The sequence below is a fragment of the Myotis yumanensis genome, unplaced genomic scaffold (assembly GCF_028538775.1).
Source record: "Myotis yumanensis isolate MYYU_CA2020_CCGP unplaced genomic scaffold, mMyoYum1.0.hap1 SCAF_18, whole genome shotgun sequence".
NCBI classification, from domain to species: Eukaryota; Metazoa; Chordata; class Mammalia; order Chiroptera; family Vespertilionidae; genus Myotis; species Myotis yumanensis.
The window spans coordinates 24,250,912-24,274,946 of NW_027223769.1; the positions used below are offsets into that span (position 1 = coordinate 24,250,912).

The 24,035-nt window shown below is 47.5% G+C and overlaps 2 protein-coding genes across 4 annotated transcripts in view; one reads left to right on the plus strand and one right to left on the minus strand.

The window, feature by feature from the left end:
• The first annotated feature begins 5,466 nt into the window (after nucleotides 1-5,466).
• Nucleotides 5,467-20,122, plus strand: MARVELD3 (MARVEL domain containing 3). Of its 2 annotated transcripts, none has more exons than XM_070398492.1 (3): nucleotides 5,467-5,937; nucleotides 7,479-7,612; nucleotides 18,045-20,122. In XM_070398492.1, the coding sequence occupies exons 1-3, from the start codon at nucleotides 5,522-5,524 to the stop codon at nucleotides 18,680-18,682; spliced, it is 1,188 nt and encodes a 395-aa protein (XP_070254593.1). In that variant the 5' UTR covers nucleotides 5,467-5,521; the 3' UTR covers nucleotides 18,683-20,122. The 2 variants fall into 2 exon arrangements, with proteins under 2 accessions (XP_070254593.1, XP_070254594.1); XM_070398493.1 differs by lacking the exon at nucleotides 18,045-20,122 and adding an exon at nucleotides 12,661-14,127.
• PHLPP2 (PH domain and leucine rich repeat protein phosphatase 2) overlaps nucleotides 7,480-24,035 on the minus strand; it is a 90,786-nt gene continuing 74,230 nt past the window's right edge. The window contains exon 20 of one of the 2 annotated variants that reach the window (XR_011468889.1): nucleotides 7,480-7,749. The gene's annotated coding sequence lies outside the window, so the exon portion shown is untranslated. Of the gene's footprint in view, nucleotides 7,750-22,547; nucleotides 22,667-24,035 lie in introns of those variants that run through there. The other variant, XR_011468890.1, reaches the window with a different exon arrangement.

Consider the following 24,035-nt stretch of genomic DNA (forward strand, 5'->3'; position numbering starts at 1 on the left):
TTGGGCCATCTGCCATTTCTGTGTGCTCTTTGTTTTGGGGAACACTGGGCGTTTCCGGTGACCTCCCACAGATGCATCATGTCTGTCCAAGGGCTCCTGGAAGAACAGTGGAACAACCGAAAAATGTTGTGGTTATTTTGTTGTTGTTAATTTTCACTTGAGGGTATTTTTTTAAAATATATTTTATTGATTTTTTACAGAGAGGAAGGGAGAGGGATAGAGAGTTAAAAACATCGATGAGAGAGAAACATCGATCAGCTGCCTCCTGCACACCCCCTACTGGGGATGTGCCCACAACCAAGGTACATGCCCTTGACCGGAATTGAACCTGGGACCTTTCAGTCCGAAGGCTGACGCTCTATCCACTGAGCCAAACCGGTTACGGCGAGGGTATTTTTTTTTTCATTGATTTTTGTTTGTTTGTTTTTAGAGAGAGGGTTAGGAGGAAGGGAAGGGCAAAGAGGAAGAAAGAGAGAGAGAAACATCAATGTGAGAGAGACACATTGATTGGTTGACTCCTGTACACACCTAACTGAGCTGGGAATTGAACCCTCAACCCTTTGGTACACAGGCCAATGCTCTAACTACTGACCACCACTGGCCAGAGCCAAAAAACATTATATTATTAACTAAGGCAAAAGAGAGGTTAGGGCATTGGCTCCTAAACTTCTTGTCCACAAAAACTAAAGTAAAAGAACAGAAACTGAAATTAAATAAACCCATCAAATTTTCATTGGGCCCTAACTCACAACTTTCTTATAGATTTGTTTAATTGCTCCTTCCTTACTCGTGTAAATTGACTTATTAAAAATGACAAATATTAGTCCATGGCCAGTATGGCTCAGTTGGTTGGAACATCATCCCATGCACTGAAGGGTCACAGGTTCAATTTCCAGTCAGGGTACATACGGGAGGCCAATGAGTCGATGTTTTCCTTTCTCTTTCTCTCTTCCTTTTCTCTCTCTCTTTCTCTCTCTCTCTCTCTCTCTCTCTCTCTCTCTCTCTCTCTCTCTCTCTCTCCCCCCACCTTCTTCTCTCTAAAATCAATGAAAACATATCCTCTGGTGAGTATTTTTTTTAAGATTACATATATTATGCCTGACCAGCATGGCTCAGTGGTTGAGCATCGACCTATGAACCAGGAGGTCATGGTTCAATTCCCAGTCGGGGCACATGCCCGATTATAGGCTCAATCCCCAGTAGAGGGCGTGCAGGAGGCAGCTGATCAATGATTCTCTCTTATCATTGATGTTTCTATTTCTCTCTCCCCCTCTCCCTTCCTCTCTGAAATAAAATTTTTAAAAAATAATATATATATAATCGGCGGGGGGGACTTAAGACCCACAGAGTCCCAGTGATGTCAAAGAACAGGTGTGAGTGGAATGCAGGCACTGGTGTGCAGGAACCAGCTCACACCAGCTAATGAGAGACATCATCCAAGCAGAGCAGAAACTGAATGAATAAGCCCTGTGACAAAGACTCCTGATTGTCCCCCGCCATCCAGTCTCCCCCTCACTCTCACAGCATGACCCCCCTCCAGCTTTTAGCTGGGTACATGGCTCACTTCCCAGCTTCCCGTGCAGTTACCTATGGTCCTGTGACTACCTTCTGGCCAGCATAATGTGAGCAGAAGCTATGTCCACAACTTGTGCGTCTCACTCTTAAAGGAATAGGGGAAGCCATTCCTGGCCCCCACTTCTTCCCTTCCTGTGGGCTGGACGTAGACACAGCGGCCAGGCATCTTAGACCTCGCCGATGGGGGCGACGCCTGAAGGGTGGCGGAACAACCTAGAAGGAACTTAGACTTGCAAGAACTTCACAGAGCAGAGCCACCAGCTCAACCCCGACTCTTCCAAGAGAGAAATAAACTTTCTATCCTGTTTGTTTAAGTTACTGCTGTGTTGAGTGTCTAGCCCATCCAGCCCATCGTATAACCCACCTACGACAAACCTCAAAGGAGTAGGGGGTGGCTCCGAATATGGAAGTGAACAGGCCATTCCCAAGTGGGGCTCAGGAGCGAGCATTCTCCACTTGAGGGAGCATCATGGGAAGTGGGATCTTCAGGGAAGAGGCAGGTCAGGCCAGGAGGCAAAGCAGTTCAGGCACAAGCTGAAGCCACAAAAATTGATGTGCACATCAGGGTATGTCTCCTGATGTCAAAAGCATACAAGAGGCAGCTTGAAGGGACTCCTACTGGCCAAATTTGGGTAATTTTTAAGGATCGAAAAATTTACTTGCCCTAACCGGTTTGGCTCAGTGGATAGAGCGTAGGCCTGTGGACTGAAGGGTCCTGGGTTTGATTCCGGTCAGGGGCGTGTACCTTGGTTGCAGGTACATCCCCAGTGGGGGGTGTGCGGGAGGCAGCTGATCGGTGTTTCTCTCTCTTCGATGTTTCTGGCTCTCTATCTCTCTCCCTTCCTTGCTGTAAAAAAAATCAATAAAATATATTTTTAAAATTACTGGATGATTGAGACAGTAGGGGAAATTTGAATATGGGGTGTATTCTTGATAATAATATCATATCGATGCTAAATTTCTGGACTGTGATTTTGCAGTGTGGTTATTTAGGAGAACACTGACCTTTGGAGATACATATGGAAGTATTTACATGTGTCTAGAACAGCCGTGGGCAAACTACAGCCCGCGGGCCGGATCCGGCCCGTTTGAAATGAATAAAACTAAAAATAAAAAAGACCATACCCTTTTATGTAATGATGTTTACTTTGAATTTATATTAGTTCACACAATCACTCCATCCATGCTTTTGTTCTGGCCCTCCGGTCCAGTTTAAGAACCCATTGTGGCCCTCGAGTCAAAAAGTTTGCCCACCCCTGGTCTAGAACCTGAACTCAAATGTTTCATTTAAAAAAGTTTATAGCTATTGATAGAAGAAATGTGTCCAAATGACATTAATTAATGTAGGAAGGTAAAAATGTAAAACCAAAACAAATACAACAAAAAGGTGAGCTGGTATGGGAGGTTGTTTATTCAAAAAGAGGGTTCCAGGGGGCCCAGGGTCTGAGAGAGGAAGGGTCCTGCCACTTCACAAACTACCCTGTGTCTGCTTTTTCACCGGGGGTCCTCAGTCCCCATTGCTGCCCCAGGCTCAGAACAGAGCTTTGCTCTCATAAATACCTGTGGAAGGTCCTGCAATTGGGCCCCATCCCCTCCACCCTGGAAAGAAAGGCTGATGGAACTCATAGCAGCGATTCCGTGGGACATGCAGACAAGCCTGGTGACCCAACCCTCCTGGGTTTCCTCCTTCCTCACTCCTCACTCCTCAATCCTTGGGCATTTTAGCTCTGAAGTTAGATTTCCCTGTGGCTCTGCCCAAGGCCTTCTCCTGTCTCCCTCCCTCCCTCCTTAGGTGAGCCCCTTCACTCCCAAGGAGTATCTCCAGCCCCCTCACCCCCACCCCCAACACACACACACACACACACACACACACACACACTCCAGACTCATTCATATATGCTATTGCAACTGGACATCTACACTGGGATGGATTACAGCCACCTGAAGTTTCACATGTCCAAAATGGAACTCTCCAACTTCCCCCAGACCTGGTTCTCTTCAGTATTCCCACCTCAGTAAAGTGCACCTCTTAACCTCCCCTCACTTCCTCACATCCAACCCATCTTGTAAGTTCTTCCTCCAGATGATAACCTGGACCGTCTCACCATTGCCCCTCACCTGACTGCTCCAGTAGCTCCCTAACTCTTGTCTCTCCTCGACCTTTGGCCCCCTTGTGTCCATCCTCTTCACAGAAGCCAGAGTAATCTTTTAAAACGTGTATCAGAGCAAGAAAAGAAATCCTTCTCTTGAGATAAAAAAGCACCATGGAGCCCTGGCTGGTTTGGCTCAGTGGATAGAGCGTCAGCCTGCGGACTGAAGGGTCCTGGGTTCGATTTCGGTCAGGGGCACATGCCTGGGTTACGGGTTTGATCCCCAGTGGGGGACGTGCAAGAGGCAGCCAATCAATGATTTTTCTCTCATCACTGATGTTTCTATCTCTCTTTCCCTCTCCCTTCCTCTCTGAAATCAATGAAGATATATATATATTTTTAAATGCACCATGGATATCCTATACCATCTGCCTGCCCCACCTCCCAGCCGCATCTCATCCCCTCACTCTGCTCACAGCAACCTTCTTGTCCAGCTCTCTGCATTACCTGGCTTCTCTTTTTCTGGAACATTCTCTCAACTATCCCCAAGGCTTCCTCTTTCTCATCTCAACTCCAATGTCCCCTTCCCAGATCTATATACAGAAACCTGCCCTCCCCCTTAAATTTTAGACATTGTCTTCTTTGTTTATTGCCAGTTCTCTCCCTACCTCCCATCCCCCCACCCCACCTCCACCCCGTTCCTAAGACCTGAAGCAACACACAGGTGGAGTTCACTGCGTCTCCAGTGTCTGTTAGGCCGCTAGGTGCTCACAGTTGTTTGTTGAAAGAATTAATTTAAAGCCCTGGCTGGTGTTTTCCAGTGGTTAGAGCATCAACCCACAGACCAAAGGGTCTCAGGTTCAACCTGCCCCTACTGGAGCAACCAATCCATGTGATTCTCACATTTATGGTTCTCTCTCTCTCTCTCTCCCCCTCTCCTCCCTCCCCCCAGCCCCCTCCCCTCTCTCTAAAAAGCAGTGGAAAAAATATCCTCGGGTGAGGATTTAAAAAGTTAATTTACAGATGTCAATTTTACATGCTTTTAAATATCCTTAGTTGACAAAATAAAAAGCTGCCAATTCTGTGTGGTTCGTCACTTTTTGAAAAATGTTTTTTTCAATTGATTTCGGAGAGGAAGGGAGAGGGAGAGAGAGATGGAAACATCCATGATGAGAGAGAATAACTGATTGGCTGCCTTCTGCACATCAGGGATGGAGTACGGAACCCGGACACGTGGCCTGGACCATTATCAAGGGACCCTTCAGTCCGCAGGCCGAGGCTCTATCCACTGAGCTAAACCAGCCAGGGCTGGTTCGTCATTTTTAAAACACTTGTCAGGGGCTATTGCATTATAGGAACTGGCCTCCAGCACCCCTACAGCACCGTTGTCCTAAGGAGAGCAGGAGAGGGAGAGAGAGGTGCAGTGCAGGCTCGGGCTGGAGGGCGGCTCAGGGGATGCGTGTGAGCGAGCGGTGGGTACAGCTGGGAAAGTAAACCCGAGGTGAGGGGCGCACGGAGAGCTCGCTTCCCGAGGCCGCGCACTGTGTGGGCTCACGGAGGGTACCTCGGGGCTACCTGAAGTTTCCGGCTTCCCGGGGTGCACAGCAGAGGGGTCCTCCGGTTCCTCCCCAGGACTCAGCCGCGCCCAACTGCGCCTCCTGCCGGCGGCGCGCGCTCGGTGGACGCCCTGAGGCCGGAGCGCGGCCAGTGCGTGTGCGCGCAGGTGTGCGCCCCGCCCCGCCCCGCAGCGCCCCGCCCCTCCCGCCGCGCCCCGCCCCGGGCTCGGCCACCTGCCGGGGGAACTGGTGCTGATTGTTGCCCTCGGGTCGCTCCGGGGCGGGACGCGGCGCCCGGCCATGGAAGGCACGTCGGGGACTCGCGAGCCCCGGACGCGGCCGAGGGACCCGGACAGGCACCCGCGCCCGGACCGAGACCGGCACCCCGAGCGACAGCAGGACCGGCACCCGGAGCGACCGCGGGACCGAGCGGAGGACCGGCGCAGGGAGAAAAGGGGTGGCGAGCGGAGGGACGGGGAGCGGGACCGGGACCGGGACCGGGGACGGGACCGAGACCCCCACCAGGACAGACGCAGGGTCGGGGACTATCGCGCTGGGGAGCAAAGAGTTTTGGAAAAACCCCGCCAAAGCCGGACGCGGGACGGCCCCCGGAGGCCCACCTGGGACGCAGCCCCGCCCCCCTGGCCCGCGCCTTGGGAAACCCCGGAGTCACCGCCCTACAGGAAGGAGGGCACCGGGCGCCGCGGAACGGAAAGGTGAGCTGGGGCTGCGGGGCCCTGAGACCGACGCCGGGGTCCAGGCCAGCGGCGCGCCCGGGCCACTTGGAAGCCGGTCTAAACGCAGACAGTGCCATTCCTTTGCGCTCTTACTTGGGCTGGAAGGAAAACCTTATGGAGACCCCACGTCTTGACCTGAACCCGATTAATAGAGCAGAAACCACCCCTGTCAGCAGGGGCAGCGCCGGGGCACCAGGTTAGGAGATAGGACTTAGGGGCGGGGAAGGGAAGGGGTGGGAAGGAGGAGATGTAACTGGAGTTAACCTGAGGCTCCTCCCTGATCCCCCACCACGTGGTCACAGGGCTGCCTGCCCCTCGGGGCTTCACACCCTTTTCCTGTTCCAGAACCAGCCTTCCCCAAAGTCCCCGTTTCCTGGGGGCCCAGTGTCGGGTTAATAGTTTAATGTGTAACCCCTTCCAGGGATATACGTATTTCAAACACAGGCAGCTGGAGGAAGCTACACTTTTAACCAAAGAATGAAATCTACCAGAAACTGCCCATTGAAGGGCAAAGATTCCGCCCCCCCCTCCCCCCCCCCCCCCGCCCCCTTGTCAGTGAGGTCTTCCTGGGCAGCCCCATTCAGATGCCATGACTGTGTCAGACACCTCCCTCTGTCTGAGCAAACTTTGCCACCCCTGCCCGGTAGAACACAGAGTTCCCACCAAGCCCGTGAGCTGGAAGCAGGGTGATGTGCTGGGAGACTGTGAGCTGGGAGAGGGTGGGATGGAAGGGAGGACAGGAGGTGGTCCTAGACCCCACTGAACATCCCATCCCAATCCACCGACACCCAGGATGTGTGCCAGGCCAACAAGGAAGCAGACAGGACCTGCGGTGATGACTTCCTTCTGGGTTTTGACACCTGCCCACGTCTCTAAGGAGGAGTCAGGCTCCCCTCTGCTGTGGGACTTGTGGGGTTCAGCCCGGTCCCTCCACCTGTTGTGTTCACATAGCGGGAAAGCTGCTATCCTGAGTTTATGTTACCTTATCTAGAACCAACTAGCCGAGCAGTGACAAAAGGTGTGCCCGGATAGTCACAGGGACCAGCCATTGTTTCCCTACTAGTAAAGCCACATGGCATTGCGACGGTGTGGCGTGGGAAATGACAGAGCTACGCTTTAGCTTGCCTTACACGTCAGTGTCCCGTCCCCAGCCCGGGCATCAGAGCCGTGTGAAGGCAAGCTAGTGTTGAAGTGGCCTGGTCCATGCTGGACTGAGAAGCTTAGGAAGGCGGCTGCCATCTGCCAGGTTAGATGGCGCCCCCAGGCTGACCAACCAGCACCGAAGGCTGGAGATGGTTAGCAGAGGGCATCCAGGGATAAGTAATGGAGGTAGTTAGCAGAGTGGATGCCCTCTGGGGTGGCTGAACCGGAGACTTCCCTGGAGTGTTGAAATACCCCGGCAGATTTTGTTCCTGTTCTGCTCCTTGTTGGATGTCTGGGCCCAGCCTGCGGTGTCCGGAGTTCTAATACTGAACAAGCTATTGAAATTGAGGCCCCCTAATGGCCGTGTATGTTTTTAGTTACAGTGAACCCCCTTCGGGGCTGTATCTGCCCTCGAACCCCAGGCCTGGACGGGAGGACGTGGAATACTACCAGTCAGAGGCGGAAGGACTCCTGGAATGCCACAAATGCAGATACTTGTGCACTGGGAGAGGTGAGCCCCTGGGGAGGCAGTTTGGCCATTCGCTGTCGCTGGTGGTTCTGGAAGGGTCTCGACTGGTAACGCATAAGTTCAAGCAGAATTGGGTTCCTAGCATTTTCGCTCCCATTCCTGCATGAGGTTCTTGTTTTCTAAAAAAAAAAAAGTAGAAATGTCTGTAAAGTAGCTTTCCCAAGCCTCTCCTCAAAGGCTCCCCGGGGTCTGCTGAGGCCACGTTTGCAGTTTTTAAGCTCTAGGTGAACTGCAGGGTCTACTATAGCAGTGGTTCTCAACCTGTGGGTCACAACCCCTTTGGCGGTCGAAAGACCCTTTCACAGGGGTCGCATGAGACCATCCTGCATATCAGATATTTATATTACGATTCATAACAGTAGCAACATTACAGTTATGAAGTAGCAACGAAAATAATTTTATGGTTGGGTCACAACATGAGGAACTGTATTTAAAGGGCCAGAAGGTTGAGAGCCACTGGTCTATAGGAAGAGCCAGCTCTGAGCTGCCAGCTGTCAGGGAGCTGAGGTAGAGAAGTCACCTGGAGGGAGCAGCTGGGTTGCAGTTCATAAGAGATCTGATGCCCAAACTCCATTGTGGCTTTAAACTTGGCTGAGACTCACAGTAAGAAATGTTATTTTACATTCAGACCAGGTACACACACACACACACATCAAGAAACAATACACGAAGTGCATGAGTAATTTCTATTCTGTCTGTTTCATAAAAACAAACAAACAAAACACACTTATTGGCACCCAGAGTTTGAAGAAACAGTTAATTAATATCATGTGCCAGCTCCATGTGGTTTCCCAGCGTTCCCATGCCGGCAGCGTCCTGGCCTTGCCAGCAAAGAAAGAAATCTGGTTTGTCAGGGTGATCCCTAATGGCTCACATGACTGGCTGGGAAATTTTCCTAGGCTGTGAATGAGTAAGGGAGGGGAAATTTCTCCACCCGAGGGAGAGGAGTCATGGACCTTAGACCTGAAAATGTATTTTAGGAGGATTACAAGGACATACATGATTATAGGATTAGATGGAACTTTCACTGAGGAGCTGGAGGCAATCCTAGACCAAGAATCCTCACGTCAGTTTACATACGTTGGCACAGCTGCATTGCTTTTAATTCTCTCAGCAACTGCTGAGGCTCAGAGAGACACAGTAAGTTGCCCAAAGTCACACAGCTGTTAAACGAAAGAGCTGGACTGGAAACGTAGAGCTTGACGCTCAGACCTGAAATGGTTTACTTGCAGGGCCTTTTTTCTCTCCTGGATGATATACTAGTAAATAATAGGAATACGCCAGGCTGGCTAACAGGTTTCTCCCTAGAAATATGTTTTCTTCTGCGCTTGATTTACCAAGAAGAGAGGGCAGAGCTTAAGGCTCCTGAGCAAAGCACACCCTGATTTACTACCTTTGATTGCTTCTGGCTATTTGGCTTTGGGCCTAGAGGTTGGGTTTCTGAGTCAAGATTGTGAAAGGATGATTCACCAACAAGAAGCTAACAAATGAGGGCTTATAAAGATCTCTGTGAACGCAGAGGCCCGTAAGAAGTACACAATAGGGTGTTGTGCTGAGAGAACCAGCCATTAAACACCAGGAACTGTTCTCCAGCAGGAAATGCATGCCTGGAGAAAGGTCACCCATCTTAGCGACCATCTTTTATGATCTCTTTTCCTTATCGACAAAATCATACCCTCCTTCCTCCAGCAAAGTGGCAGAAGTGGGGGGGAGGGGGCAGCTGTGGCCCCCTGTAGCTTCCGGGGGAGACCCTGAAGTTGAGCTATGAGTCACCCCAACTTAAGACATTCCGTGGAACGCTGAGAACGCTAACAGAAAGAGAGAGGCTCCCAATCCGCTTTTATGGGCAGAGACTAAAATCGTCAGGTGCTGAGGATAAAGATGAGATAAAGAGCAAATACAAATGTGGGTAGCAGATCACCAGGAACCCTGTCTGTGTGTAGGTTGTGCTCACTCATGATTTGGAGGGACCGGTGAGGAGTTACATGTTCCCTGGGAAGAAAGTACATTTCCTGCTCCCCTCCCGGCTCCCCCAATTGGCATTTGGAGCAGCTTCTCCTTCCCTCTCACTTTAGTCCCTTGTGCTCAAATCATCATGAAGATGATCACAGGAGAGCTAGGCCATGTAAAAAGGAAGTTGTTTAAAAAAAAAAGAATTAAAAAAAACCCAACACAGCATGATGATGTTTGCATTCCGTTTATAGCCTTACTTGCAAAGCATCTTTAAAAGTTTAATTTCATTTTCTCCCAGGAAAGTTGCAACCCCTAGAATCAGTGGTGTATGTCTCTCACTCGGATCAGAGTCTGGAGATTGTAGTTTTGAGATGTCTTCCCACAGCCAATGGCATTGGAAAGATTCAGGATGGAGACAATTAATATTCTCAGTCTCCCCCCCCACACTTTTTAAGGTATTTATTTAATACCCTAACCCAATAATTATCTGGACTAAACTTACACCACGATTTCAAACCACGTTTGACTTTAAGAGTTGTTAACTCATTAGCAGATCTGATGCAGCCCAGGTTGGAAGAGGGAATGCCCACAAATGAACTACTGCTTCTCAGGAGAGAGGGGCTTATCTGAGAGCCTGATTCCTTCAGGGGCCTGGACGCCCTGGAGAGCCTCTGAGCCTTTATTTTTAAAAACGGAAACCCCTGCACATCCCTCATGGCCTTGGTGGTTCTTTTCTGGTTCTTTTAAATCTAAAACGGGAATAAGCACCTGTGGGAGCTCTAGTCATCCCCACACTCCAATAAGATATGTATAGCATGCATTTGGTCCCATTAGCAAAACATTGGGGAAAGCCTGAATGTCCTTTACATTGGAATTTTTTCAAGTTATCGCGGCATTCTTTACATCCCTTAACATTATTAAGTAGATACATTTTTGCTGGGATAGAAAAAATGTCCACACTACATTCTTAAGTGAAAACGTGGGTTATATAAACAGTAGACAGAGTAGGACCCTGTTCTTACCTAAAGAAGCAAATAAGCAATGGCAAAACTATGTACAAATAGCAGAAAAGTCCAAAAGAAAAACTGTGTGTGTCTTTTTATTATCGGTTGGAATTTAGTTAAATTTTACATGATGTATTTTTGTTTTATCTACATTTTTTGTAAGGATATGTTACTTTTATACTTAAAGAAAACAATGCTTTTTGCATTTTAGGGGGAAATTGTAAAGTGTAAAGATAATATTTGAGAGCTCATCATGTCGATTAGAGTGTAGATAGAACAGCTTCATATACAGACTAAGTGGACCCGGGCACAACATCTGGTTCTCTCAACGCAGGGAGATGCTGACCGCCTGACCCCTAACCTCAGAGTCAGCTGACCACCAGAGCCCCTCCAGCAGCGCAGGTCCCAACTCAGAAGCACCCAGCGCCATGACTCTGAGACACGCAGCGGTTCTCGAACGACCCTTTCACAGGGGTCGCCTAAGATCATCCTGCATATCAGATATTTACATGACAATTCATAACAGTAGCAACATTACAGTTATGAAGTAGCAACGAAAATAATTTTATGGTTGGGTCACAACATGAGGAACTGTATTTAAAGGGCCAGAAGGTTGAGAACCACTGCACTAGAGAGTACATAGATGTATGAAGTTCTAGAAAAGGCAGACCTCCTACTGGCTGAAAGCACATCAGTGGTTGCCTGAGGAGGAAGGGGAGGGATTGACCACAAAGGTCAACTTTCCAGGGAACTTTCTGGCAGATGGAATGGTCTGTATCTTGGTGATGATTATGTGATCAATTACCTGCCAGACCTCACACTGTGTACTGAGGGGGAGCTGTTTTGTTGAGGGTGAGATATCTCTCAGTAAAGCTGGTTTGAAAGCTTTGCTCGATGAGCTGGAGCTCTTTCCATGCCTGAAGAAGCCAGGGGCCCTGAGAGAATCTGCTCTGGGAAGATATCATGGCCCAGGCGTGCCCTTTAGGAAAACTAAGGAAACCAAAGTTACACTTTAGAACACATGGCGTTCAAGACTAAGAATAAAACCCAATTATGTCTCTTTAATTCTGTAATGGGCTTAATTAACTTAATTGCCCCTATTTCTAATACAGGTGAACTGTGGTTAACATTTTGAAGCGTATCTTCCATACTTTTTTTTCTAACTTCATTATTATGTTAAGTTCTATATTGCAATTTCCTTCCAACTTGGAGACATCTCCTCTTTCAAACTGAAGAGAGCCACGAAACAAAGCTGACGGGGAGAGCCACTTTTCAGTCTTTCTGGCAGGGCAGGGCTGGTGCAGAGCAAGTTCTTGCCTTCCGTGGAGGATGCCTCTCAGCTCACTGGCCTGCTTTCTCCACCATCGTCTTGCACCCGACCTGGGGCAGGCTGCTTTGCCCTCTTTGAGAGTCACTCTTTTCAGTCCAAAGTATCTCTGACATCATTTCTGGAGACCGCAGTTCCCTGCTGCCATCTACTGCAGCTTTGGCTGTTCGGGCCTTCCAGGGGGCAGAATAAAAAGCCAGCTGGGCCCTGGCCGGTGTGGCTCAGTTGGTTGAGCGTCACCCCAGGCACCCATGCGTTACCAGTTAGATTCCTTGTCAGGACACATGCTCAGGTTGCGGCTTGATCATACTTTGTAGGGGTCGTGCAGGAGGGAGCTGATGGATGTGTCACTCATGTCAGTGTTTCCCTCTCTCTCTCCCTCGCCCTTTTTCTCTTTAAAAATCAAAAAATCTTTTAAATATTTTTTAATTGATTTCAGAGAGGGAGGGAGAGATAGAAACATCAATAATGAGAGAGACTCATTGATTGTCTGCCTCCTGCACGCCCCCTACTGGGGATTGAGCCGAAACCTGGACATGTGCCCTGACCATAATGGAACCCTGGACCCTTCAGTCCGCAGGCCAATGCTCTATCCACTGAACCAAACCGGCTAAAGCTAAAAATAAAATCTTTAAAAAAAAAAAGCCAGCTGTGGTTGGCACTGCCCCAGGGGAAGATAGCCTCGCGGTGGGCGTCTCCGAGTGCGAGGCCGCATCTCAGAATGGTAACGCGCCCTTCTTTTGCAGCCTGCTGCCAAATGCTGGAGGTTCTCCTGAACTTGCTGATCCTGGTCTGCAGCTCTGTGTCTTACAATTCCACGGGGGGCTACACGGGCATCGCCAGCCTGGGGGGCATTTACTATTACCAATTCGGGGGGGCTTACAGTGGTTTCGATGGCGCTGACGGAGAGAAAGCGCAGCAGCTGGACATCCAGTTCTACCAGCTCAAGCTGCCCACGGTCACGGCAGCAATGGCCTATGGCGGAGCCCTCATGGCCTTCTGCTGCCTCCTCATCGCCTTGGGCGTCCTGCGGGTCCCGTGGCATTGCCCCCTGTGGCTGCTGATCGAAGGCTCACTGGACATGCTCATCGCCGGCGCGTACGTGCCTGCTCTGTACTTTTACTTCCACGCGCTGTCAGCCGCCTACGCCTCTCCCGTGTGCAAGGAGCGGGAGGCGCTGTACGAGAGCAAAGGCTACCGCGGCTTCAGCTGCACTTTGCATGGGGGAGATATAGGCGCTGGCATCTTTGCTGCCCTGGGCATTGGGGTCTTTGCCATGGGGGCCGTGCTGGCCTTCAGGGGTTACCGCAAGGTCAGGAAGCTCAAGGAGAAGCCTGCAGAAATGTTAGGGTTTTAGGCTTTTAAAAACGTTCTGCCAAATGTAAGTGATGTAAGTTCCTCTGAATCTATGGGACTATGTTGCAGAACTTGCCAAGGCTTGACAAGTAACGGACCAGCTCTGGGATGCTGGGCGCAGCCCGGGTTGCGTGGACTGTCATTCTCTGACGTCATAAGCCTGGTTCAGTCCTCTGTTGGTGAGGGACTAACCAAAATTCTTTTTAAAACAAAAACTGGAGCCTGAGACCCACCAGGAAAGGCATGTGCTGCAGCATCGTGCACTTCTTGATTAATAAAGGGGAATGACGAGTGAATTTAAAGAACCTTGTCTTCAGAGTTCAAGAAAAGCCACATAGACACAAGACATCTCCGCCTGAACTTTTCTAGGCATGGCTGTCTTAAGCAGATCAGCCCCTGTATTTTCCACGCGGAACTCCGCAGTCCTTCACTTCCTTCGTGCCCTGGGTGCAGGGTTGGCATTGCTGGGAGACTCCTGTACAATTTAAGTTGGAGGTAGGCGTGGGCTGAGGAAACAGGAATCAGATTAATTCGCTGCAAAGAAGCTATTCTAAAAGGCCCCTTACCATGGCTTTGAAAGCTCAATAAGTGTTTTGTACCTCTTACAAGTGTACCATTGTACGAAGACTAAAACCCGGCGTCTGGAATTCAGGGTCCATGCAGAATTAAAGAATGTCAACTTTTTCTCAAAAGAAGAATGCTACTTTTGGCCAGACGACTTCATGGGTTCTTATTACATGTTAAATTGTGACTTATAGTACATTACAATATATTCTTGGTACAACTGAATATGTTATTTGCTTTATTTGAGTCTAATAAAATTCCAAAGAAAATTTTAATTTAGAGGTGATGGTTCTCTTTATAATACATTTAGAATATTCCCTTAAATACGGCAACATCACATTTAAGAGGTGAGTTCCATTTGGGTTTAGAAAAGGAAATAAGTATATCTATATGCTTAGAAAATTTATTGGAGAATACACAAGACAGCATGAGCAACATTTGCTCCTGGAGAAAAGGAAATGTAAAAATTGTTTTCATTTACTGCATGGCTTAGATAAATAAATACTTGGCCTGCTCTCCTCAGTGTGCTCACATTTGCAGTGCAGAGGCAGACGTGGGTGTATGATTAGGCACCAAGGCAGCCTCAGTGAGAAAGCCACTACTTACAATAAAAATCTCACATTCAGAGTCTCCACTTCCCTCTACAGAGCCCTCTGCTGTCCTAGCGTCGTGTTCCGTCTCACCAGAGACAACTGCTGGCTCTGCTCACCTGTTTCTTTCCTCCTGGCGTCTGTGTCCTGCACTAACAGCTCTGGGAATACCTGGGCCTGTCTGATCCTATAGCTAAGCCAGGTCGCCTGGCTGGAACTGTGACAGTAGTCAGTGGCCATATGCCTTCAGCAGATGTTGCCATCAGTGGGTTGGTTGACAAGAGGTAGATTTGTTCCGTTTCGGCCTCGCAGATGTTTGCTGCATGGGTCACGAGTCCACTGGTTGAACAGACTCTGTCCCAGAAGGAAACATTCAGGTTCCCACATCTTGTAGTAGGACAGGAGTCCTGTTTCTCCACAGCGGGTGAGGTATTGCCATGTATACGTAAGGAACACCAAGGCAGAGACAAGGGGAGGGGAAGTCACTCCCCGTGAATTAGGCTGGTGTCCGGGTCAGTTCACACGCTCTGCTGGAGGGAGAGTGGCCAGTAGCTTCAGTGTCGGGGTGGAGGGTGGGCAGTTCTGACCTGATGTTAACCTCAGATTTAAATGAGAAGAATGTAGCTTCTTAACACATCGCGGACCAGTTGTCTTATTGCTAGCTTTACCCAGTGGCCAGATAAGTTCCCATTGAATGAGTACAAAAAACGTTTTACATAAATGTTAAAGGCACGCTTTAAAATGAAATACCCATTGCATTTTGAAGTTATTGATTACATGTTCTTACAAGCTAAGATCTTTTTCAGGTATGATCCCTTGTAAAACACTGTGTAATGTGAAGTGAGAATTCTCGTGACCCATCCGCTTTAACTGTCCGGGTCCTTGACTGCTGTGTCCTGTGAACCTCCTAGGAATTCGTGTAGGCCCGGCAGGAGATAGGATCAGCAAGCCCAGTAGCTGTTGCCTACGTACGTTAGACAGAGATACTGGTCTTCAGCCACGTGGTTCAGAAACAGTGTGGTACGCCTAGGGGATCAGAGGGTTTTCCTGACTTCTGAGAAGCCACGCTTCTCATACATTTATCCTATTCCTAAATCTCTAAGCCCCTGCCACTTCATAAACGTTATTGAGCAGCATCACCACCCGCTTATAGAACATTTTGTGATTCTCCAAGTATTTTCATGTACTTGCTTTCATGTGGGAGGACAGGCAGGCATTACTGCATTGCTCCGGTGAAGTGTCTGGGGCTTAGAGACGGTGACAGGCCAAGCTCACAGGCGGTCAAGAGCAGGGACGTGAACCTGGCGTCCCCACCCCAGGTCCACATGCTTTTCTCTTAGTTCAATGTCTGAACCCTGGGAGAATGGCAGACCTGCCAGCAGGATGCCGTGAGGAGCCCTGGGCTTCTGTCAGTTGCACATGAGAGCTGACCTCTGACAAGAAGACATTCGTCTCCTTTCACCTGCTGGCACCTGCTGTCTCATGGCACACATAGGTCCTTCAACTTGTAAGAAGCCCCCAAGGAAACAGACAGGGTGTCCATCAGTAAGATCCTGCATTGACTGGTATATCCACCCAGTGGGGTTGGAGGCCACACAGCGAGGACTGTGAACTATGTAGGAGCTGATCTGAAAACCTCTCTGGGAAGAATAAATGAAGAAAGCAAGATGCAGAATAGTAGATGGGGTGTGCTTCCTTGTGAAAGCCAGGAAAGGGGGATGGGAGGCTGGTTTGAGTGTGTTTTTATTTGCATGAGGGAACGCTGTGAGTTATATCAGAAAATCATGAAGGTGGCTGGGGGTAGAGAACAGAGTGGACAGGGACACAAGTGATTTTTCTCAGTTTATATCTTCTTACATCATTTTGATCTTTAAAAAACTTTTTTAGCCGTGGCCAGTTTGGCTCAGTGGATAGAGCGTCGGTCTGCGGACTGAAGGGTCCCGGGTTCGATTCTGGTCGGGGACATGTGCCTTGGTTGCGGGCACATCCCCAGTGGGAAGTGTGCAGGAGGCGGCTGATCGATGTTTCTCTCTCGTCGATGTTTCTAACTCTCTATCCCTCTCCCTTCCTCTCTGTAAAAAATCAATATAATATATATTAAAAAAAACTTTTTAAAAAAATACATTTTTATTGACATCAGAGATGAAGGGAGAGGGAGAGAGAGATAGAAACGTCAATGATGAGAGAGATTCATTGATCGGCTGCCTCCTGCACACTACCCACTGGGGATTGAGCGCGCAACCTGGGCATGTGCCCTTGACTGGAATCGAACCGGGACCCATCAGTCCACAGTGGTTAGAGCAGGGGTGGGCAAACTTTTTGACTCGAGGGCCACAATGGGTTCTTAAACTGGACCGGAGGGCCGGAACAAAAGCATGGATGGAGTGTTTGTGTGAACTAATATAAATTCAAAGTAAACATCATTACATAAAAGGGTATGGTCTTTTTTTTTTTTTTTTTAGTTTTATTCATTTCAAACGGGCCGGATCCGGCCCACGGGCTGTAGTTTGCCCACGGTTGGGTTAGAGTGTTGGGCTGCCGACAGAGGATCTTGGGTTCGATTCCCAGTCAAGGGCACTGACCTGGGTTGCAGGTTCGATAACCCGGCCCCATTTGGGGCACATGCGGGAGGCAATCATTGTGTCTGTCTCACATCGATGTTTCTCCCCTCCACCCCCATTCCACTCTCTCTAAAAATCAATAGAGAAAATATTTTCCAGTGAGATAAACAAAACAAAACAAATTGCAAAAAATAGTAGAGATCCTGTGTACCCTATTCCCAATTTTCTCCAATGGAAACATCTTGCATAACTATAGTATAATATCACAGCTCTACAAAGCTTAGCTGTCACCATTTTACACGCACTCATGTCTTTGTGTGTAGTCCCATGCAGTTTTATCACGTGTAGATCCGTGTGGCCACCATCATCATCAAGTCTAGAACTGTTCCCTCATCCCTTGTGTTCCCCCCAATAGTCACACGCATGCCCTCTCCCCTCCCCACTCCCACTCATCCCCGTGCCCCAACAACCACAGCTGTGTTGTTCTCCATCTCTATCATTTCGTCATTTTGAGACCGTTACATAAATGGCATCATACAGTACGTAACCTTTTGAGACTGGCTTTCCCCCTCCATCCCCCCCCCAGCTCGTCATAATTCTCTTGAGACCCATCCACTTTGTTGCCTGTATGAACAGTTTGTTTCTTTTTACTGTTGATTATTCCTTGGTATGGGTGTGGCGGATTGTTTAACCATCCGCCCACTGAAGGGCATTTGGGTTGTTCTGGATATTTGGCTACTACAAATAAAGCTACTGTGCACATCCCTGTACATGTTTTTGTGTAGCCCTGTTTTCATTTCTTTAGGATAAGAATCCAGGAGTACAGTTCCAGGGTCACATGGTAAGTGTAGGTTTAATTTTCTTTTGTAAGCTGCCCCAAAATTTTTCAGGGTGACATTTTGCTTATTCAAACATAGGAATATTGGAAAACAATCCAAGGCTGTTCATGTTGCATCTGACCATGTCCTTAAAGTCACGTCACAGGATTTCTCTGGCCTGCCCTGGAGAGGTTTCCTGGGTGCGTGCTGTCCGTGTTAAATCCCGACTCTCTCCTCCTAGGTGTGGTGCAGATAGTGGAGGTGATACTGAATGGGATGGTTCTCATGTGTATCGTGGCTTCCTACTTCGTCCTGGCTGGATTCAGCGCCAGCTTTGCCAGTGGTGGCGGCTTCGGGAACAACTATTACTCACCGTTTGAGGGCACGGAGCTGGAGCAGGTCCGGCAGCTGGACCAGCAGTACACAGTCCTCCGGGCGCCCCTCATCTACGGCGGCGTGGCGGTGTCCCTGGGGCTGGGTGTCCTCACCATGGGTGTGTTACTCCAAGGAGCCAAGAGTCTCACCAAACTGCCCAGGAAGTGGCTCGTCCTGGAGGCCGCCTTCAGCCTCCTGGCCGCGGTGGGCTACTGCGCGGGCATCGGCGTTTTCCTCCACGTAGCCCTGCGGATCAATGCCACAGACACTTGCAAGAGAAGAGAGAGGCTCTATGCCCGCAAAGGCCTCACCTGGATGAACTGCCAGCTGGCAGGCACCGACGGGGCAGCAGCCACCTTTGCTTGTCTCCTGGTGATAATGTACGGAGTCAGCGTGGTGCTGGCCCTCCGGAGCTACCGAGAACAGAAGCTCTACAGAGACAGCCGAGAGCAGCACAGAAACTACAGTGAGGGACCAGAGTACCTGTGGTCCGGAACACTCTGAGGTCTTCTTCTCAGAACCTAAATGTCAGCCCGCCTCCCTGGTTCCTCTCAGAAAGAGGAGTCCTTTAAAATCGCACAGTTGACGACTGGTGTTTTCACATACAGAGTTTTATAAATGCTCGCTTTGGTACCGATGCAAAGCTAGATGGCCATCTCATTTTTCTGTCAGGGAGCTTTTCAAGGTCGAAGCTTGGAAGAAAAATCTCCCCCACCTTTGCTACAAAGAACATCAGAAGTTTGGATATGCACTTATGGTCTGGCTCCCGCACCAGATGGTAAGGTGATGATGGCTAAGTAGCCAGAGAAATCCTGAAAGTTGAGAACTACACATCAGGGGTAGCAGGCCCGGCGTTCTAGTAGGAATATCTCACCCGTCTCAACTATTGAGATTCACCAAAAGAAACATGCCATCCCCCCTCCTGTGTGGTCCCAGGAGAATGCTTTTAAAGCAGTTGTGTGGCTGAATTCTAAACGAGTCATCCGACCCTCTCCTAGAGGGAAACTGTTCTGCCCACAGGGCAGTGTGCCGACTGCCTGGATCCCAAGGAGCGAGATGGGAGGCTGGGTTTCTGACACATGAAGAGAGATGCTTGTAGCATGCATGTTCCTCCTGGAGATTCCTGTATTAGAGCTCTGAGAGAAAATGTCTTGGGTTTTATTGCCACCGTTCCAAGTTAGTTTCTTTTTGTTGCAAGTCATTCAACTGGAATTCAGCCTTCCTGAAATATTTTTCTGAAATACGGGGCTCCCATAAGTCATACACTTCTCGCCCAGCCGGGATGACTTAGTGGTTGAGCATCGACCTATGGACCAGGAGGTCATGGCTCGATTCCCCGTCAGGGCATATGCCTGGGTTGAGGGCACGATCCCCAAGAAGGGGCGTGCAGGAGGCAGCCGAATGATGATTCTCTCTCATCATTGATGTTTCTATCCCTCTCTCTGAAACCAATTAAAACATTTTTTTAAAAGTCATAAACTTCTTAAACGTGTTATTTATTTCAAAGATCAAGTTAATTTTACTAGACTATAAAGCAGTGATGGCGAACCTATGACACGTGTATCAGAGGTGACACACAAACTCATTTTTTTAGTTGATTTTTCTTTGTTAAATGGCACTTAAATATATAAAATAAATATCAAAAATATAAATCTTTGTTTTACTATGGTTGCAAATATCAAAAAATTTCAATATCTGACACGGCACCAGAGTTAAGTTAGGGTTTTTCAAAATGCTGACACGCCGAGCTCAAAAGGTTCGCCATCACTGCTATAAAAGGTTTTTTAACGACTTCAAAGATCAAGTAGTTAATTTTACTAGACTCTAGATGGTTATGGGAGGCCTCTTCATTGCTGCTTTCCCTGCCAGTGTCTACAGAGTAGATCTTCAGAGGTAGAATATAACCTCTCATGACCCTGAACTGTTTTCATAGTGCAACAGATCATGAACACTGAATCTTAAAAATAAAGTTCTTTCAATAATTTTAACCTAAAGTTTTATAACTGTTCTTATACTTTACGTCTCAGATTTTCAGCTCATGTCAGATACAACTGCAAATATATGTTATATAAAGTATAGGGGGTTTTTTTCCCCCTAATTTTCCTCTTGCTTTTCAATCACTATTTTTTTCAAATAATTTTTTATGGTCACATTATAAACAAGATCAAACCATTAATAAATTCGAACCAAATTTTTAGAAATTTCTGGGAACAGCAATTTTGACATTATTTATACAGAAAGAAACCAGCAAACATAATCCTGTTTCAACATCTACCAAAATGACTTAGAAAATTAAGTCAAAGCCATATTCCTCTAGCATGTTTTCCCACCTGCCTGTTTGCTGACTCTCCTCCCTATAACATAGTGCCTTTCCTCGCTCCTCTCAAATTCTCTCAATAGCTAATTCTTACAGAAACTATCCCAGCAAAGGATCAAAACGGAACCTCTTCCAGAAATGGGAGATTATCTAGATCAGTGGTTCTCAACCTGTGGGTCACAACCCCTTTGGGGGTCAAACGACCCTTTCACAGGGGTCGCCTAAATACATCCTGCATATCAGATACTTACATTACGATTCATAACAGTAGCAAAATTACAGTTATGAAGTAGCAACGAAAATAATTTTATGGTTGGGGGTCACCACAACATGAGGAACTGTATTAAAGGGTTGTGGCATTAGGAAAGCATTAGGAAGGTTGAGAACCACTGATCTAGATTATACTTTTACAAAAAGTAAAGCCTAGAGCAGTGGTTCTCAACCTTCCTAATGCCGCGACCCTTTAATACAGTTCCTCATGTTGTGGTGACCCCCAACCATAAAATTATTTTCATTGCTACTTCATAACTGTAATGTTGCTACTGTTATGAATCGTAATGTAAGTATCTGATATGCAGGATGTATTTTCATTGTTATAAATTGAACGTAAAGCATAGTGATTAATCACAAAAACAATATGTAATTATATATGTGTTTTCCCATGGTCTTAGGTGATCCCTGTGAAAGGGTCGTTCGACCCCCAAAGGGGTCGCGCGACCCACAGGTTGAGAACCGATGGCCTAGAGGAAAACAACCAACTGCAAGTCTACATTGTGAGGTTAAAATACAAACATTTGTGCCACAAAGAGGCGCTTCCACTCTGTCACCCTCAGCCCCACAGTTTTTGAAGAGCAGTGAAAAGTTTAACCACAGCAAAAATCAGCCCACCCCCCAAAAGAAGAAAGGTGCACACTCTTCTCCCCTAGCACGTATTCCCAGGTCCCCTAAACCATGTCCCGTGTCTGAATTGTGCTTGATAAAATGAGGACTTGGGCCTGTCTGACACCAACACTGTGTCTAGGCTCAGCTCTAACACTGCTCCCAAGATTCAACTCCTCTCGAGGGATTGGAGCCCCATCGTTCACTGTGATCACAACACCCACGTCTGCAGTTCCCAACCACAGCTCATTTCCTACCACTTGGAGGAGGCAGGCCAAGATTTATCAGTCTCCTTTTAAAAGAGGAGACCAAAGTTCAAGGTTAAGTGGTTTACTCAGTAGCTAACGTTTTGCTGACTGCTCATTGTGCCAGATGCACTATTGAGCTAAGGTAGCATTCTGCATCATCTCATTTAAGGTCACAACGAGAGAGACAGAGACAGAGACAGAGAGAGAGAGGCCTTGGAGAGGTTAACTTGTCTAAATTCAAACCTTCTAAATAGCAGAGGCAAAACTCGGGACCAATGACACACACTGGAACGTGTTGTGACTAATGTACTCGCGTGGCCTTGGGTGTACTGGGTGGAAATTGTATCACAGGAAGCAGAGAACACACTCAGAAAATTTCGCTTCTGCCACGTGAAATAGCGAGGTGTGTGCCTGATGGAACTGAGGTATTGAAGTAGATGGTGGTGGTGGTGGTTGAACCCAGTGCACTGAAGGTGCTCAATGAATAGTTGGTGAACCGACTTTTCAAAATGTTTGCTCTGCTAATGAGAAGGAAACTGAAGAAGGACTTCAACTCGGACTTCATCTGGAGCGAGAGGTAGCTAATCTTGCTCGAAGTCTAGAGATTTGGGAGACGTCAATGGGGGTAGAAGAGAGGAACAATTTAGAGGCTTACCTAGATTGTAAGTATTTTATGGGCCAAAACCTACCAGTTATGTCTGAAGTTCTAATACCAAAGCCATTATTACACTATACCAAATATGACGGCCTGTTTACCCACTTAGCTCCTCTATCACCATCAGCTCTGATTTAAGAGCTGTGGATTGTTTACAATTGAGTTTCCTCGAGTCAGCTGATCACCTGCATGTAAATAAGGACCATGTTTCCTGTCTTCGGGATTTTTTTTAAAAAAAACATATAAGCCAAGTCAGAATATAATGTTTCTTAGCATAAAAAAATCTTTATTGCTATTTCAGCTTAAAAGATGATCAAAAATATTTATTCTGCCCTTAACTCATAGCTTCATAGAGTGCCATGGAATGTAGTTTCATTTGTTATCTTCCCCTAAAGCAAGAAAAAGCAGAAAAATTCTAATGGTGTTTTGGGTAAGAAACTAATTCTACATACAAGTTAGAGAAAATTACAGTTGCATGCTAAAATAAAGTATTTATAAAATAACAGGTATTTCATTTTAAAACAAAGCCATGAAAAAAGATATTCCATTTTATTTTATTTATTATTGTTGTTATTGTTATTTTTTACAAATAATAGATTTGCTGCAACATGCTCTGGCTCATATTATTGAATTAAAAAATTTAACACATTTCAAAAATATCAAAAATACACTATAATGAGTCTTAGGACTACAATACGACGATGATTGCACAAAACCGTAAGATAGGAACTCACTGTCTGGGTGACGTCCATTGGCAACAGTGAGAGAAAACCCATAGCGTCTGGGAGAAGTGCATGGAATTAGAGTACAGGGAGCTTATGTGTGATTTGAATGATCACCAAATGAGGGAAAACAGAGCAGGATTTACTGTAGCTGCTTTTCTCAATCTAGGAAGTGCTTACCCAGCTATGGGGCAAAGGTCACTACCTGGAGAGAAAGATTAACTTGCCTCCATGATTAGGGAGTCTAAAAGGACCCACCCAGAGGGAAGTAAAAAGTGACACAAGACAGTTCTATCGTGATGCTGCAGACATCACTGAATGGCTTGGAGACGGTTTAATAATTGGTACGTTTATTGATAACAGCCAAGTGCTCCCTTGTGGAGGTCTCTTCATTAATAATTATTGAGTAGAGAGAGAAGGTGAGCCTGTGGCTTCCAAGTACCTGCTTTTGCTGAAGGTCTACATGGGAAGAAGAGCATCACATGATATTCAGTAGATCAGCCAAACCCAACTAACTGGCTCCATCTCCTGAAAAATAGCACTCGCTACAAACAATTAGAATAGCACCCAATGATTACCACGCTGCTCGTGTTGGCTCTTCTACACACCAGGAAGAGGAACTCACAAATGTATTGCACGCACACTCACACTCACAGTAGTATAATAAAACCTTCACTTGCATTAGGAGTGGTAATTCAATGACTCTATGGTAGCACGGTAGCTCTGATATACCAGCATTCAAATGTTCACATATATTCCCGATTCATGTGGATAAAAGGAAGAATACCATGGCTGCCAAGACGCGTGTATTTTTCTTTCTTCCATAGGACTGCTGAACTGCTCCCATCAGCAGGAGTGGTGTTATTTTCAGAAATTCTCTTAAGCTTTTCTATTAAATGGGAGGTACACACGGAGACCTGAGAATCATGCAGAGGCCAGGATCTCTGGACTAGAGATCAATGGTTCTCTGCCCACCTGGGGAACACATCCTCTGGGTAAAGTCCTAGGAAGTAGGTTACATTCACCTGGAGACAGA